This window comes from Gobius niger, assembly GCF_951799975.1.
Source record: "Gobius niger genome assembly, chromosome: 5".
Taxonomy (NCBI): Eukaryota; Metazoa; Chordata; class Actinopteri; order Gobiiformes; family Gobiidae; genus Gobius; species Gobius niger.
In genome coordinates this window covers 16,298,708-16,312,153 of record NC_136856.1, presented here as the reverse complement: position 1 = coordinate 16,312,153, position 13,446 = coordinate 16,298,708, and the positions used below count along the sequence as shown (strand labels likewise).

Below are 13,446 nucleotides of genomic sequence, written 5' to 3'. Positions count from 1 at the left end.
GACAAACAAAAAATATTATTGTGGCCACGCCCCCTGACAAACCGGAAGTCCGCCATATTGACAGGAAGTCTGGAGAATGCTGAGTCAGCGTTTTCGCTGACATCGCATTTTAACGAACTCCTCCTAGGGCGTTTCACCAAATGAGCTCAAAATCGCTCCAGCTCATCTCCAGATGTGGGGTATCAAAAGTTATCCAAATTTTTTGGCTATGTTTTACGGTTTGTTTGCGGCGAAGCCGCAATCTTTCCGAAGTATTTTGCGATTCATCAAAAACTAAGAATTGCTCCCATTCGCACAAACAAACTCCGATTAAAAATCGGAAATATACATTTTATTGACCTTTCACCCCTGGACACAACAAATGTGTAAAAGTAACATTGGGCGCGATAGCGCCCCCTCCAGGTGCAGAAGAAAAAATGCATTATGGGAAAAAAATTAGTTTGTCGGAAATGAATGAAATTCGGTACAAAAATAGTTGATGGCGTCCCGATCCAAAAAGCCAATGAGACCCATATCGTATTTTTTACGGTGTTGCCATGGTGATTCAAAATACATTGCGTCCATGGAGGCGGGACCAACGTCAACTTTGTCGTAGAGCGATGAGATTCGGTAAAGACATTCGTCATGTGACGATAAACAAAAAATATTATTGTGGCCACGCCCCCTGACAAACTTGAAGTCCGCCATTTTGAAAGGAAGGCCGGAGAATGCTGAGTCAGCGTTTTCGCTGACGTCTCATTTTAACGAACTCCTCCTAGGGCGTTTCACCGAATGAGCTCAAAATCGCTCCAGCTCATCTCGAGATGTGGAGCATCAAAAGTTATCCAAATTTTTTGGCTATGTTTTACGGTTTGTTTGCGGCGAAGCCGCAATCTTTCCGAAGTATTTTGCGATTCATCATAAACTAAAAATCGCTCCCATTCGCACAAAGAAACGCCCATTAAAAATCGGAAATATACATTTTATTGACCTTTCACCCCTGGACAAAACAAATGCAAAAAAGTGACATTGGGCGCGACAGCGCCCCCTCCAGGTGCAGAAGAAAAAATGCATTATGGGAAAAAAATTAGTTTCTCGGAAATGGATGAAATTTGGCAAAAAAATAGGTGATGGCGTCCCGATCCAAAAAGCCAATGAGACCCATATCGTATTTTGTACGGTGTTGCTATGGTGACGCCCAGGGCCTCCCATGTTATCGTATTGGGACTGACACATGAATCTCACATTATGCAACACTCCAGCGCGTTAGCGCCCCCTGTCAGGAGCTTGTGGACAGTGATCATGGAAGTACGGCCCGTTAGGGCCGTCTGACGCTAATTGTGAAATTAAAAAGATTACGGGCGCGCTAGCGCCCTCTGCAGGCTGGAGCCATTATTCACATGGAGGGGCTAAAAATGTTGTTTTGATGTTTACTGACAACGATTAATGGCACATCGGTGCAATAAAATGCAGTGTGGCAACGCTGGCGCCCTTGGTAGGGTTGTGGCAACAGAGGCGCTAAAGGAGGCACGGCCCGCGAGGGCCGTTCGATGCCGCTTGCGGCTTTAATTATTCTTTCTTTCTTTCTTCTTCTTCTGCTCTTTGAGCAGGAATTTGACCCCCTGAACATAGTCGAAAACTCACCAAACTTTGCCCAAAATTCAGGTCCGGCGAAAAATTAATTAAAATGTGTGTTTCATATTGGGGAAAAAAAAAATGGCGCGACAGCGCCACCTACAAAAGTGAAAATACATTACGCCAATGGGGGAGGGGCCGAAGTAAACTTTGTCGTAGAGCGACAAGATTCGGTACAGACGTTCGTCATGTGACGACAAAAAAAAAATATTATTGTGGCCACGCCCCCTGACAAACCGGAAGTCCGCCATATTGGCAGGAAGCCCGGAGAATGCTGAGTCACCGTTTTCGCTGACGTCGCATTTTAACGAACTCCTCCTAGGGCGTTTCACCAAATGAGCTCAAAATCGCTCCAGCTCATATCAAGATGTGGGGCATCAAAAGTTATCCAAATTTTTTGGCTATGTTTTACGGTTTGTTTGCGGCGAAGCCGCAATCTTTACGAAGTATTTTGCGTTTCATCAAAAACTAAAAATTGCTCCCATTTGCGCAAACAAACTCCGATTAAAAATCGGAAATATACATTTTTTTTACCTTTCACCCCTGGACACAACAAATGTGAAAAAATGACACTGGGCGCGATAGCGCCCCCTCCAGGTGCAGAAGAAAAATTGCATTATGGGAAAAAAATTAGTTTGTCTGAAATGGATGAAATTCGGTAAAAAAATAGTTGATGGCGTCCCGATCCAAAAAGCCAATGAGACCCATACCGTATTTTGTACCGTGTTGCCATGGTGAATCAAAATACATTGCGTCTCTGGAGGCGGGGCCAACGTCAACTTTGTCGTAGAGCGACGAGATTCGGGACAGATATTCGTCATGTGACGACAAACAAAAAACATTATTGTGGCCACGCCCCCTGACAAACCGGAAGTCCGCCATTTTCACAGGAAGTCTGGAGAATGCTGAGTCAGCGTTTTCGGTGACATCGCATTTTAACGAACTCCTCCTAGGGCGTTTCACCAAATGAGCTCAAAATCGCTCCAGCTCATCTCGAGATGTGGGGCATCAAAAGTTATCCACATTTTTTGGTTAAGTTTTACGGTTTGTTTGCGGCGAAGCCGCAATCTTTACCATGGATTTTAAGATTTATCGTAAATTTAAAATTGCTCCCATTTGCGCAAACAAACTCCGATAAAAAATTGGAAATAAACATTTTATTGACCTTTCACCCCTGGACACAACAAATGTGAAAAAGTGACATTGGGCGCGATAGCGCCCCCTCTAGGTGCAGAAGAAAAAATGCATTATGGGAAAAAAATTAGTTTCTCGGAAATGGATGAAATTCAGTACAAATATAGTTGATGGTATCCCGATCAAGAAAGCCAATGGGACCCATACCGTAATTTGTACGGTTTTGCCATGGTGACGCCCGGGAACCCCCATATTATTCCAATGAAATGGACACAAATCTCACATTATACACCATCACGGCACGTTAGCGCCCTTTGTCAGCAGCGTGTGGACAGTAGTAAGGCCCGTAAGGGCTGTCCAATGCGGCTTGTAAAATAAAAAACATTATGGGCGCGCTAGCGCCCTCTGGAATTTGGAATCATTATTCACATGGAAAGGCCCGCCCCCTGATAAACTGGAAGTCCGCCATTTTGACAGGATGCCTGGAAAATGCTGAGTCAGCGTTTTTGCTGATGTCGCATTTTAACGAACTCCTCCTGGGGCCTTTAACCAAATGAGCTCAAAATCGCTCCAGCTCATCTCCAGATGTGGGGCATCAAAAGTTATCCAATTTTTTTGCCTATGTTTTACGGTTTGTTTGCGGCGAAGCCGCAATCTTTACGAAGTATTTTGCGATTCATCAGAAACTAAAAATTGCTCCCATTTGCGCAAACAAACTCCCATTAAAAATCGGAAATATACATTTTTTTGACCTTTCACCCCTGGACAAAACAAATGTGAAAAAGTGACACTGGGCGTGATAGCGCCCCCTCCAGGTGCAGAAGAAAAATTGCATTATGGGAAAAAAAATAGTTTGTCGGAAATGGATGAAATTCGGTACAAAAATAGTTGATGGCGTCCCGATCCAAAAAGCCAATGAGACGCCTATCGTACTTTGTACGGTGTTGCCATGGTGACGTCCGGGGCCCCCCATGCTATTGTAATGGGGCTGACACATAAATGTCACCTTATGCAACATTACAGCGCGTTAGCGCCACCTGTCAGGAGCTTGTGGACAGTGGTCATGGAAGTACGGCCCGTTAGGGCCGCCTGATGCTAATTGTGAAATTAAAAACATTATGGGCGTGCTAGCGCCCTCTGCAGGCAGGAGCCATTATTCACATGGAGAGGCTAAAAATGTAGTTTTGACGTTTACTGACAAATATTAATGGCACATCAGGGCAATAAAATGCAGTGTGGCCACGCTGGTGCCCTTGGTAGAGGCGCTAAAGGAGGCACGGCCCGCGAGGGCCGTTCGATGCCGCTTGCGGCTTTAATTTACTTTGTTGTTTTGATTTATCTATTTGTTTTAGTTTTATGTTTAATTTGGGAGCTGCAACAACAATTGGATTGATTATGACTTATTTAGTAATTGATGGTTATCTGGTCTACATACAGATTCTAAAAATGAAAATGCATTTACTTATATACATTTATAGTATTAATACCTACATGTGTGTGCGTTTTTTAGCACATGCAGACATGGACAAAGATACAACATAGATTTTTTTTTGCCTATTTTTATGGAAAAGCCTAGTTTTTACCCACACTGGGTTGGTTTTGTTAGAGTGTGAAGTCTCCACTTCTGATGTAAATTTAAACTTTTCACTGCATCGTGGCACAGCTCCCCAGAGGCGTAGGAGGACCAGGGAGAGCTGGTTTGAAAGTCTCTATCACTTTCAGTTCAAAAGTTATGTCCAAAAGTTGTCGATTTTGTAGAATAGATGGTGGGGCATGAACCTAAAGGTTAAACAATTAAAGCGCCCCCTCCAGCAGATGGCACCCTTGGCAGCCAGGGGTGCCATCACCCCTATGCTCACCTATGCTCAGGGTCTGATCAGCGTCATGAGTTCAAATCCCAGCTCCGACAGTTTGCCACTCTTCACCCCCTTTCACCTGCTGTCCTGTCTAATAAAGTCCTTAAAACAGTAAACGATCAACTCGCAATCAATCAGGTACAATGAAAATAATGGTTAGATGATAAAATCACAGACTCGGTTGCATCCTCATTAATGTGTAAACCCGTAAGCAACTTATATTCATGGTCAGGTTTGATTATTTTTTGGTCAAGATATGAACACTGCAATCATGACTGGCACTGTTGCAAGACCAGCCACAAAGAAAAATCGTTTTACTCTGCTCATACATCAGATAATCAATTCTCTTTTATTCTAATAGTATTGATCCAAATAAATATTTCTTAAAACCAACTAGCCACTAGCTATGATGAACGTGTGCGGGTGAAATGTCTAGCCCAAGGACATAACAACAATGCACACTCCAGAATTAGTTGATAGACAAATGTGTGATTTTGAGATATACAGAGCGTGGGAACTTCCTTTTTATGAAAATAAAATTCAATGCTGTGAATGCTTGAAAAGAATATCCTTTATATATCAGCCTCCATAGTCAACACACTGGTCTATTGGCAATTTCAGTTTGGATGTTATTTTGTAGGTCTTCCAGGGTTTATGCGTCGTCATAAACCAGGGGTTTGAGATAACCCCTAAGAAATAATGGCAGGTGCAACATGAGGCGAGCATGCGGGGCGGAAAGGCTTCTCTAAATAAATCCATTGAAATCATTGGTATGGGTGAAGATGAAGTTCATCGAGAATAATTTGTCAAAGAGACATGTCAAGGGAAACTGAATGTTTATGAGCCGAATGCTTGGAAGACAAACTTGTACAACATTTTCCGGTGCTGTAACGTTCCTTTCTTTCGTTTGGACACATTCCCCGTTTCCATGACAATAAAATCAATATGGGATCAGAAACATGGCCTTGTGGGGGGGCACCACAATGACAGAGTGGCCATTAGAAAAATACATTTGTACATGGGGCAGGGCAATTAATTGAAATCGCAATCTACAGCCATTTCTATGGCAGAAACAACACTTAGCTTTGGAGTTTGGATGAGTAAATTGGAAGATTGTATAAAAGGTTCATGAATCAGCTACATATACTTATTGAAAAATAAAATCGAATCGAAACTCAGTAAGAAAACATGTATCAATAAGAAATAAAAAATCTTCCACATCGTCCAGCTCTACAGTAAAAGCTCCCTCGACCACAGCATGTGTGCGACTTAATTGAGTTGGACACAAACCTCCCATCCAGCCCCTTCCATTGAGCCCTGTCCAACCCCACTGTGACCCTCCTTAACATCACCTACTTTCCAAACAAGGAAGTTCCCACTCCCCACCCTGTACAATTTGGTTCAAAAAACCGAAATGAACTACAAGAACCTAAACCAACACCAACCTCTTACTATTTCTGAATCGAAATGTATCCAATCTTTCCAGTGACAACAAATAAGCTGTCATTTCAGGTGAGATGCAGGAAAAACACAAGGAAACACTTGTCTAAACAGTGCGATGAAGGGGTCACTATCGGGCCACGACGGTGTTGTGATGCATAAAAACATTGGGTCTGTGAGATGACTTCAGAAAGAGACCACTGCCCATGTCTAATACCTATACCTATATGCTAATATATCTGAGGCATTATTAATCAGTATAATACAGTACATTCAAACCAATCACCGCCAAAAGAATTACGTAGATTATGAATGTTATTTTTCTATTTAGAGAGGATGTGCATTACAATTCTATCCGTACACAGAATACATACAATATTTTGCAAAGTGGATGACAGTGAAGCAGGGTGTCCAAGTGTCCAAACTTTTTTCATCGAGAGCCGCATACTGGCATGTAGCATTGGATCTAGTGAAGATGTTAAGGTACCAGGGGAATTATTAATTATAGATGGATGCTGCTGTACATAAGACAAACGTTCAATATGAAAAATGTGCAAATCTCTCATGAAATCAAGTTTAAACAAAGATTACGGCTGATGCCTTTTAAATGCTGATGTAGCAGGATATGTATGATACTATATCGTTGTCACACGCTTCCCCCATGCCCCACATATAAAAAATCTGTCACAATGACCACATAAGTGTTGCAGAGAACAGGTATAAACGGTATGCATGTCCATCCGCCCCTTCTTTAAGCAGAACGCTAAACGTTTCACACTGAGTGGCTATGCTGCGGCCATACTGGAATGTCATCTGCAAAACCTATAAATTCCTGCTCATTTGTCAATCCCCCCAAAAAAAAGGAAAAGCAAACTATTATATTGGACACATGGGAGCTGGAGGCACACAAAGACGATGCTATAGAAGGAGTGAGAAGGAAAGGGAAGCAAAGAAGGACGTGCTTTAGATGTTGCGGCCAAAAATACTTCCAATGTGAGCGATTGGCAGGACTGAATGGAGGATCCATGCCATCCAGCTCTGTCAGACATAAGCCGGTCAAGAAGACGGCAGGTCATGAGTTCTGCATGAAGGAAAGAATGCAAGCACAAATCTTTGACTTGACCCCATTTACCCTGTGTGTTATCAGTGCACATCAATGACAAATTATCTGCGACATCTAAATGTGCTGTGCTTCCTGTGCCATCATAGTTTTACAGCAGGGTCTTTGTAGGAAGTCCCTCGAGGTTATACATGTGAGAATATTTGCTGGTGGTCACAGTATGTTTCTTGCGTTTTAGCTCATGGTGAACCCTACATCACACTCCGAACAGCTGGCTCTGGATCGTGCCCCCTGACCTCAGAAGGATGTGTTGCCTCAGCACACAGAGATGGTGAATGTATGTGTTCATGTACTGACAGATGAGTTTTCTCCTTTACGCACCAGGTTCTTTTATTTTTGAAACTCATCAGGATGTGCCTTTTTCAGTGGAGGTCATCCAGTGGAGTATATGGAGCGGTTTGACAGCTCAGCATCTTTGCTTTGTGTCCACTGGAGTCAGCAATATTGCAAATCAATGCCCACTGCAACACGGTCGGTGGTACTTAAAAAGAAAAGTGACCCACAATAACAGCATTTCCGGTTTGGATCTGAACCATCTCCCCAAGACTTTGTGGTCAATCGTTCCTCCTATGTTTGGTCTTTATTTCATCAGACAGAAGTGCTTGTGACCTGTGCAGTATTTGACATCTCGCTTTGGCTCAAAAACCAAAACTGTATTTTCTGCTCCAAATGCTCAGTTTTTAAACCTTTTATCTATGCTTTTGGATTTGACTTCCACATGAACCTAAACAGGAAAGCAAAGTAATCCCCCATTCACAAAAGCTTAGAGTCGGGTTCAATAAACTGAGCTCTTTTCACGGTGACTGCGCATAGCCAGATGAGCATAGAGTGGTCAATCGGAGAACAGATAAAGGGCACAACACAAAGCGGGAGGACAGGGATGTATTGAGAGCAATGTGGCTCAAAGGAGGGATGACGGGAAGATGGCTGACAGTGCTGACAGCAGAACACCAGACCCAATTATTGAGGAGGATGAAGAATTAAATCAAATTTGTCTCACTCTTAAGCAAACTACATCTATTGCAGGACAGCGAAGGCAGCTTTATTGCAGTCCCATACAATAAATGCGCAGGGTTGAGTCAATAAAATCACCACAAAGAGGCAATAGGACAGTTAAAAGCCAGTAAACAGCACGGCCTTTGCCATGACACTGCATTAAGTAATTTATGTTTCCCTTGCATTGCCAGCCTATTCTAATCAGAAAAAATAACTTCCCACCATTACCTTTTGAGATGTCTTTGCAATCAGATAAACAAATGGACAAATCAACTACTCTGACCATATTAACCACACAATTACGGTAAAACATTTGTGAAAAGTAACCATCATACAATCATCATACATATCAGTGGATCACACAAGGAACAAAGTGTTTCTTAAGGTGTTCTTAAGGTTTTAGAGGATGGACGTCGGAATGCAGACAATAAATGTCGTCTCCTCAGACAAAGAACGTTTCTCTAAATGACCTCAGCTCACCAACAGAATAATCTGTAGAGTGCCTTGGCTTTTGTTTTTTTCATTGACAACACGGAAGTTTTTCTTTTTCAATTCAGACGTAACAAACTAGCAGGAAGAGCTGTATCAAATATAAACAAAAACACAACCAAAGAAGGCTATTTATATTAATTGTAGTGTACTTCTGCTACTGGATTATCATGGCCGGTGCTTTGACTAGGTGAGTTTATAAACAGGCCTGTTTTATGTGTTGTGCCAATTTGCTTGAAAGGTGAAAAAGCAACCCAGTTTAAGAATTTAGCAACCTCAGCGTTAAAAAGACCATCAGACTGGCGTATATTTAGAGACGACACTTCCCCATGATGACATTTGTCATCTATGACTCAAATCTTCCTTCCTGTTGTGTCGCTAACTCATGTCTAACTTCCATTAGTTTTAATCTGAACTATAGCAAATTCGTGTTTAAAGTCTAGTCATCATATCTAGTATAAAACCGTCCAGATTACACACTGTTGTTTTGATGCATGTACCGGTACATTTGAGTGTGAGCTCATCTCTGGATATGTCTCTCTCTATATATCCTTATTGATTTCCTTCCTTCAAAAAAACAGAAGCTGAAACTTTTGAGTAACCAACTCTGGTCTGAGTCTGTGTGGGGGAAACTCATCTCATCTTCTCTCCAGGCAGGGTTATCCAATAGCCTACACACATGCGTGGACTTTGTTACTTGATCCTCTCTGTTCTCTCCCAAGGTAAGTCAATATTTTTGTACTTTATTGTAGCGTGGGCGGAGGGGGCTGAAATGTTTAAATAACGGTATCATTGTTCTTGGACAGCGTACGCCAGCACCGTGAATGTGGTCGGCTTCGCTGGCCACAATGTCACTCTGCCGTGCAGCTTTGACGCCCTGGCTTACGGACCTTTGAGTTTCTGCTGGGGCAAAGATGAGGTGCCCATGTCCAAATGCTCCAATACCATCCTGTCCTGCGAGGATGGGACGACCCAGAACAAGTGGGGTCCCCGGTACCAGCTGAGGGGGGCGGTGGAAGATGGAGATGTGTCGCTGACTGTAATGAACGCAAGGTTGAGTGATGCAGGTGTGTACGGCTGCAGGGTAGAGGTCCCGGGATGGTTCAATGATCTCAAAGTCCACATTAAGCTGTCCATAGAGGAAGGTATGCAGGAATTAAAAATGATCAAGTGTTAAGTTCACTATAGTTTATTTACTCAGTTTTATCTGATGTGCTCAGAACCAGAGGAGAACACAGTGACCCAGACATACACACAGCCATGGACTCAAGGTACAGCTTTGTTTATTTATTTTTGAGACAGTTGAAATATTGTGTCTGTAAAATGGGCACACCGGAGATACTGGATAGCAAGATTTAGTAGCCATAAAGACTTGTCACATGACACCGGATTAATGGAATAAAATACAAGCATTTATTTTATTACCGATATTTTTCTTGTTGAATAGTATAATAGTTCATATTAGTTTAGATTCACTTTCGCAACTAAGTACCGTACTTTCCGGACTACAAGTCGCCCTGGAGTATAAGTCGCATGGAGGCATAACAGCACCGTTGACAAGCCTCTCCCGGCATCACGTTGTTCAAGCTCTCATTTGCAAACTCGTTCCTCTAGCTTTTAGCCAATTAGCTTAGCAATTAGCTTTTTTTTTGCTTTCTTCATTTTCTCCCTCACAAGTTTCTCGCTCAATCCAAACTTTCTTTCTGCTGCTCAATTACAGTTTTTTAAATCTTCAGTGGTAAAGGAGTAGCAGAAAAAAATATAGATTTTAAAGGGATATTTCAGGATTTTTGACATAGGGCCTCATTTCCAAGTTATCCAGAGTGTTGCTGATTTCTGGAGATATTTTTTTGTAATCCATGCAGTTCTTATATTTGAAGAGTTCCATGACGCTAGGCTTGTGCAAGGCTAGCGCATTTCTACGGTATCAGCTAGCCTGCATTAAAACAGTCTGACGCCAGAATAACGAGATCAATGTTTTTGGAATATAACTGCCCTTGCAACACATGAATGATCGTATTTTGAGGGACTATTTTCTAGCAGATCACTCCGCCGCTGCGTAGCTTATACAACCACGAAGCTGATGCTGCTCAAATATAAGTTATTTTAAATGTAAAATGGTTGAAAATTATTCTATCGACACAGACATTTATATGGTTAGTCTGGCGTTATAAGTGATTTGCCTCAGGTGCACTGTGGAGTGTGTCAGACTGAATGCAGGCTAGCTGATATCGTAGAAATGCCTTGCACTAGCCTAGCGCCACGTCAACTATAAGAACTGCATGAATTACAAAAAAAAATATCTCCAGAAATCAGCAACACTCTGGATAACTAGGAAATGAGGCCCTATGTCAAAAATCCTGAAATATCCCTTTAATATATAAGTTGCCCCTGAGTATAAGTCGCATCCCCAGCCAAACTATGAAAAAAAGTGCGACTTATAGTCCGGAAAATACAGTATGTTTATTATCTCAGAGCATTTATATAATCAGTCACAAAGAAAAGAAATACATTTGCATTTGTACTGCTTCTAGGAATGACAACAACACCTTTATTTGAGAGCACAGAAGGACCTTATGTTTTAAGAAGTGCCACTGAGGAGGTACAGTATGGTCTCAATCCAATAATACTTATAATTTAATATTTTGTTGTTACAGCTTTCCTAATAGCGTGGCCTCATGTCTAAAATCAATAGTTGGCAGAAGGAAGCCAATAGGTCTTTGTAATGGTTTCAAAATGCTGTGTACAACATTTTGGCAGAGAACTTCCTAAATAAGCATTTGAGCTGCCAAAACCTCATTCAAAATCTAAACAAGTTACAGCGCACATGATCAGAGGTGGAAGATGGATGCTTTTGTTGGAACTAATTTCGACAAACATGGGTGTTGACTATTCTCTAAAATATTCATACATTGCAGGAGTTTGATTTCTTGACTGTTCTGGGAGTGGAAAACATTGGCAGATTGGCAGCCGTTCTGCTCGTCACTGTAATCCTAATCCTCGCCTTTATTTTCAGTAAGTGTGGAACGGATTACAGCTTCTGATTCATACCCTTGACATTGATTTTACTCATTTGAAGTTGGTCACGGCTGAATGTGTCCCGGTCTTCAAGTATGTCATTTAAGCATTTAATTGTGTTGTTCTTTCAATCTTTTTGATATCAGGGAGACGACTGCTGCCTAAGAGAGATACTGAACAGGTCGACACGTCCGCACCGGAAAACATCTACGAGAGCATTGCAATGCATTAGTGATAAATGAGCTTAATGAGGAGACACTTTCAGACAGGCCACTCGTCTGGAGGGGATTTAAATAGGCACTTTTACTTCACATTCATACAGAAAGTGACGAATGCCTCGTTTAAGCCTATTATGAAGTCTCCTTTGAAGAGCATGAGAAAATAAAGGCACTTTGTCCATGGATTTTATATGAAACTATTTAAATTATAATGAAGTAAGTATAAAGGTTTTGCAAGCCAGAGCTCATGAGAACAGTGAGGGAACATTGCCATCTACTGGATTGTATGAAAACAGCTGATCTTCGTGGGCTGTTAAAAATATGAATTTCATCAAAGAAAAATGTATCATATATTGTAAATATTGTGGTTTAATTTTTAATTCCTTCTTATTTTCTAATTTGGACAGTTAACAGATTTAATGTTTTGAAGAATACATTTGTTCAACAACTTTCCTTTTTTTTTTTTTTTTTTTTTAATGTTTTGATAATGTCTTAATAATTTTTTCACATTATAGTATCCATGAGTTGTGTGGTTTATATTGATGAGGGAAAGCATAGAAGTAATGAGTGGACAGTAGTATGAAAAGAGATACCATAAAGGTAATATGAAAACATTTTACCCAAAATGTTGGTTTTATCATCGTGAAGACTGAATTAGGTCAAAATGTTTTGCCTGAAGTGATGAAGAGGAAGCTCTTCACGAGTTACTAAACCTTGTGTAAACTCGGCAAGAGTCTATGACTCACATTAACCTTAAGTTCAACTTCTTCTATCGTCGGAACTCCCTGACCTGGGATATACAGAGTATGAGGAATATATGTGTTAGGAGTCGCAGTTATATATGAACTGTGACTCCTAATCTACTTTTCATACAACACATAAACTCTGTCTTACAAAAATAAATTTAATTCCAGGGTTAAGCTTAGAAATGTAAAAGATCCCGTTGAATGACTTATCTAGCATATTTGAAAGACATTTAATCGGAGAGTGCAAATATTTATATCTAAAGATGAGTTAAACTCTCTTCATTTGGTCTAAAAGTCATATTTGTAAGTGCTCAGGAAGTTTTTGAAAAATAATTGTAATGACAAATGTGATCTTTGGTGTTTATGGAGATAAATGAAAAAACAAGGCCCTAATAAATCAGCATTTATCAGGGAGGCCTTTATGTGTGGATAAAGAAAAATGATTGCCTGCTTCTTTAATTCACTCACAATGTTTTATAGATTTTTTATATTTATTGGCCCCTTTAAATAAGAGAATAGTGTGTCTTGTTTAGACTATTGTGCGGTGGGTCGCCAATAATTCCATCAGACCTGGGACAAAATATCTGAGGATTAATATATATATATATATATATATATATATATATATATATATATATACATATATATATATATTATTATTATTTTTTTTCTTTTTTTTTTCTTTCCTTCAATGAATTCTTGAATCTTTCTTAAATGTAATCAGATAAAACAATCGGAAACACTTAATTACAAATAATTACACCATTTTCATCATGTACATTGATGAAAATGTTACCACACAATCTAGTTAATTC

The 13,446-nt window shown here is 40.7% G+C and overlaps 2 protein-coding genes across 2 annotated transcripts in view; both read left to right on the top strand.

Annotated features, from left to right (window-relative positions):
- ccnjl (cyclin J-like) overlaps window positions 1–13,446 on the top strand; it is a 194,104-nt gene that overhangs the window by 64,043 nt on the left and 116,615 nt on the right. The window lies entirely within an intron of this gene.
- LOC306963047 (hepatitis A virus cellular receptor 1 homolog) lies at window positions 9,190–12,096 on the top strand. The gene is made up of 6 exons (XM_079556486.1): window positions 9,190–9,371; window positions 9,456–9,794; window positions 9,870–9,920; window positions 11,184–11,251; window positions 11,568–11,664; window positions 11,814–12,096. The coding sequence occupies exons 1-6, from the start codon at window positions 9,329–9,331 to the stop codon at window positions 11,897–11,899; spliced, it is 684 nt and encodes a 227-aa protein (XP_079412612.1). The 5' UTR covers window positions 9,190–9,328; the 3' UTR covers window positions 11,900–12,096.

Coding starts and splice junctions, on each gene's coding strand:
- LOC306963047 (XM_079556486.1), top strand. CDS start 9,329: ATGCGTGGACTTTGTTACTTGATCCTCTCTGTTCTCTCCCAAG. Junction 11,252..11,567: donor TAAGAAGTGCCACTGAGGAG/GTACAGTATGGT, acceptor CATACATTGCAG/GAGTTTGATTTCTTGACTGT. Junction 11,665..11,813: donor AATCCTCGCCTTTATTTTCA/GTAAGTGTGGAA, acceptor TTTTGATATCAG/GGAGACGACTGCTGCCTAAG.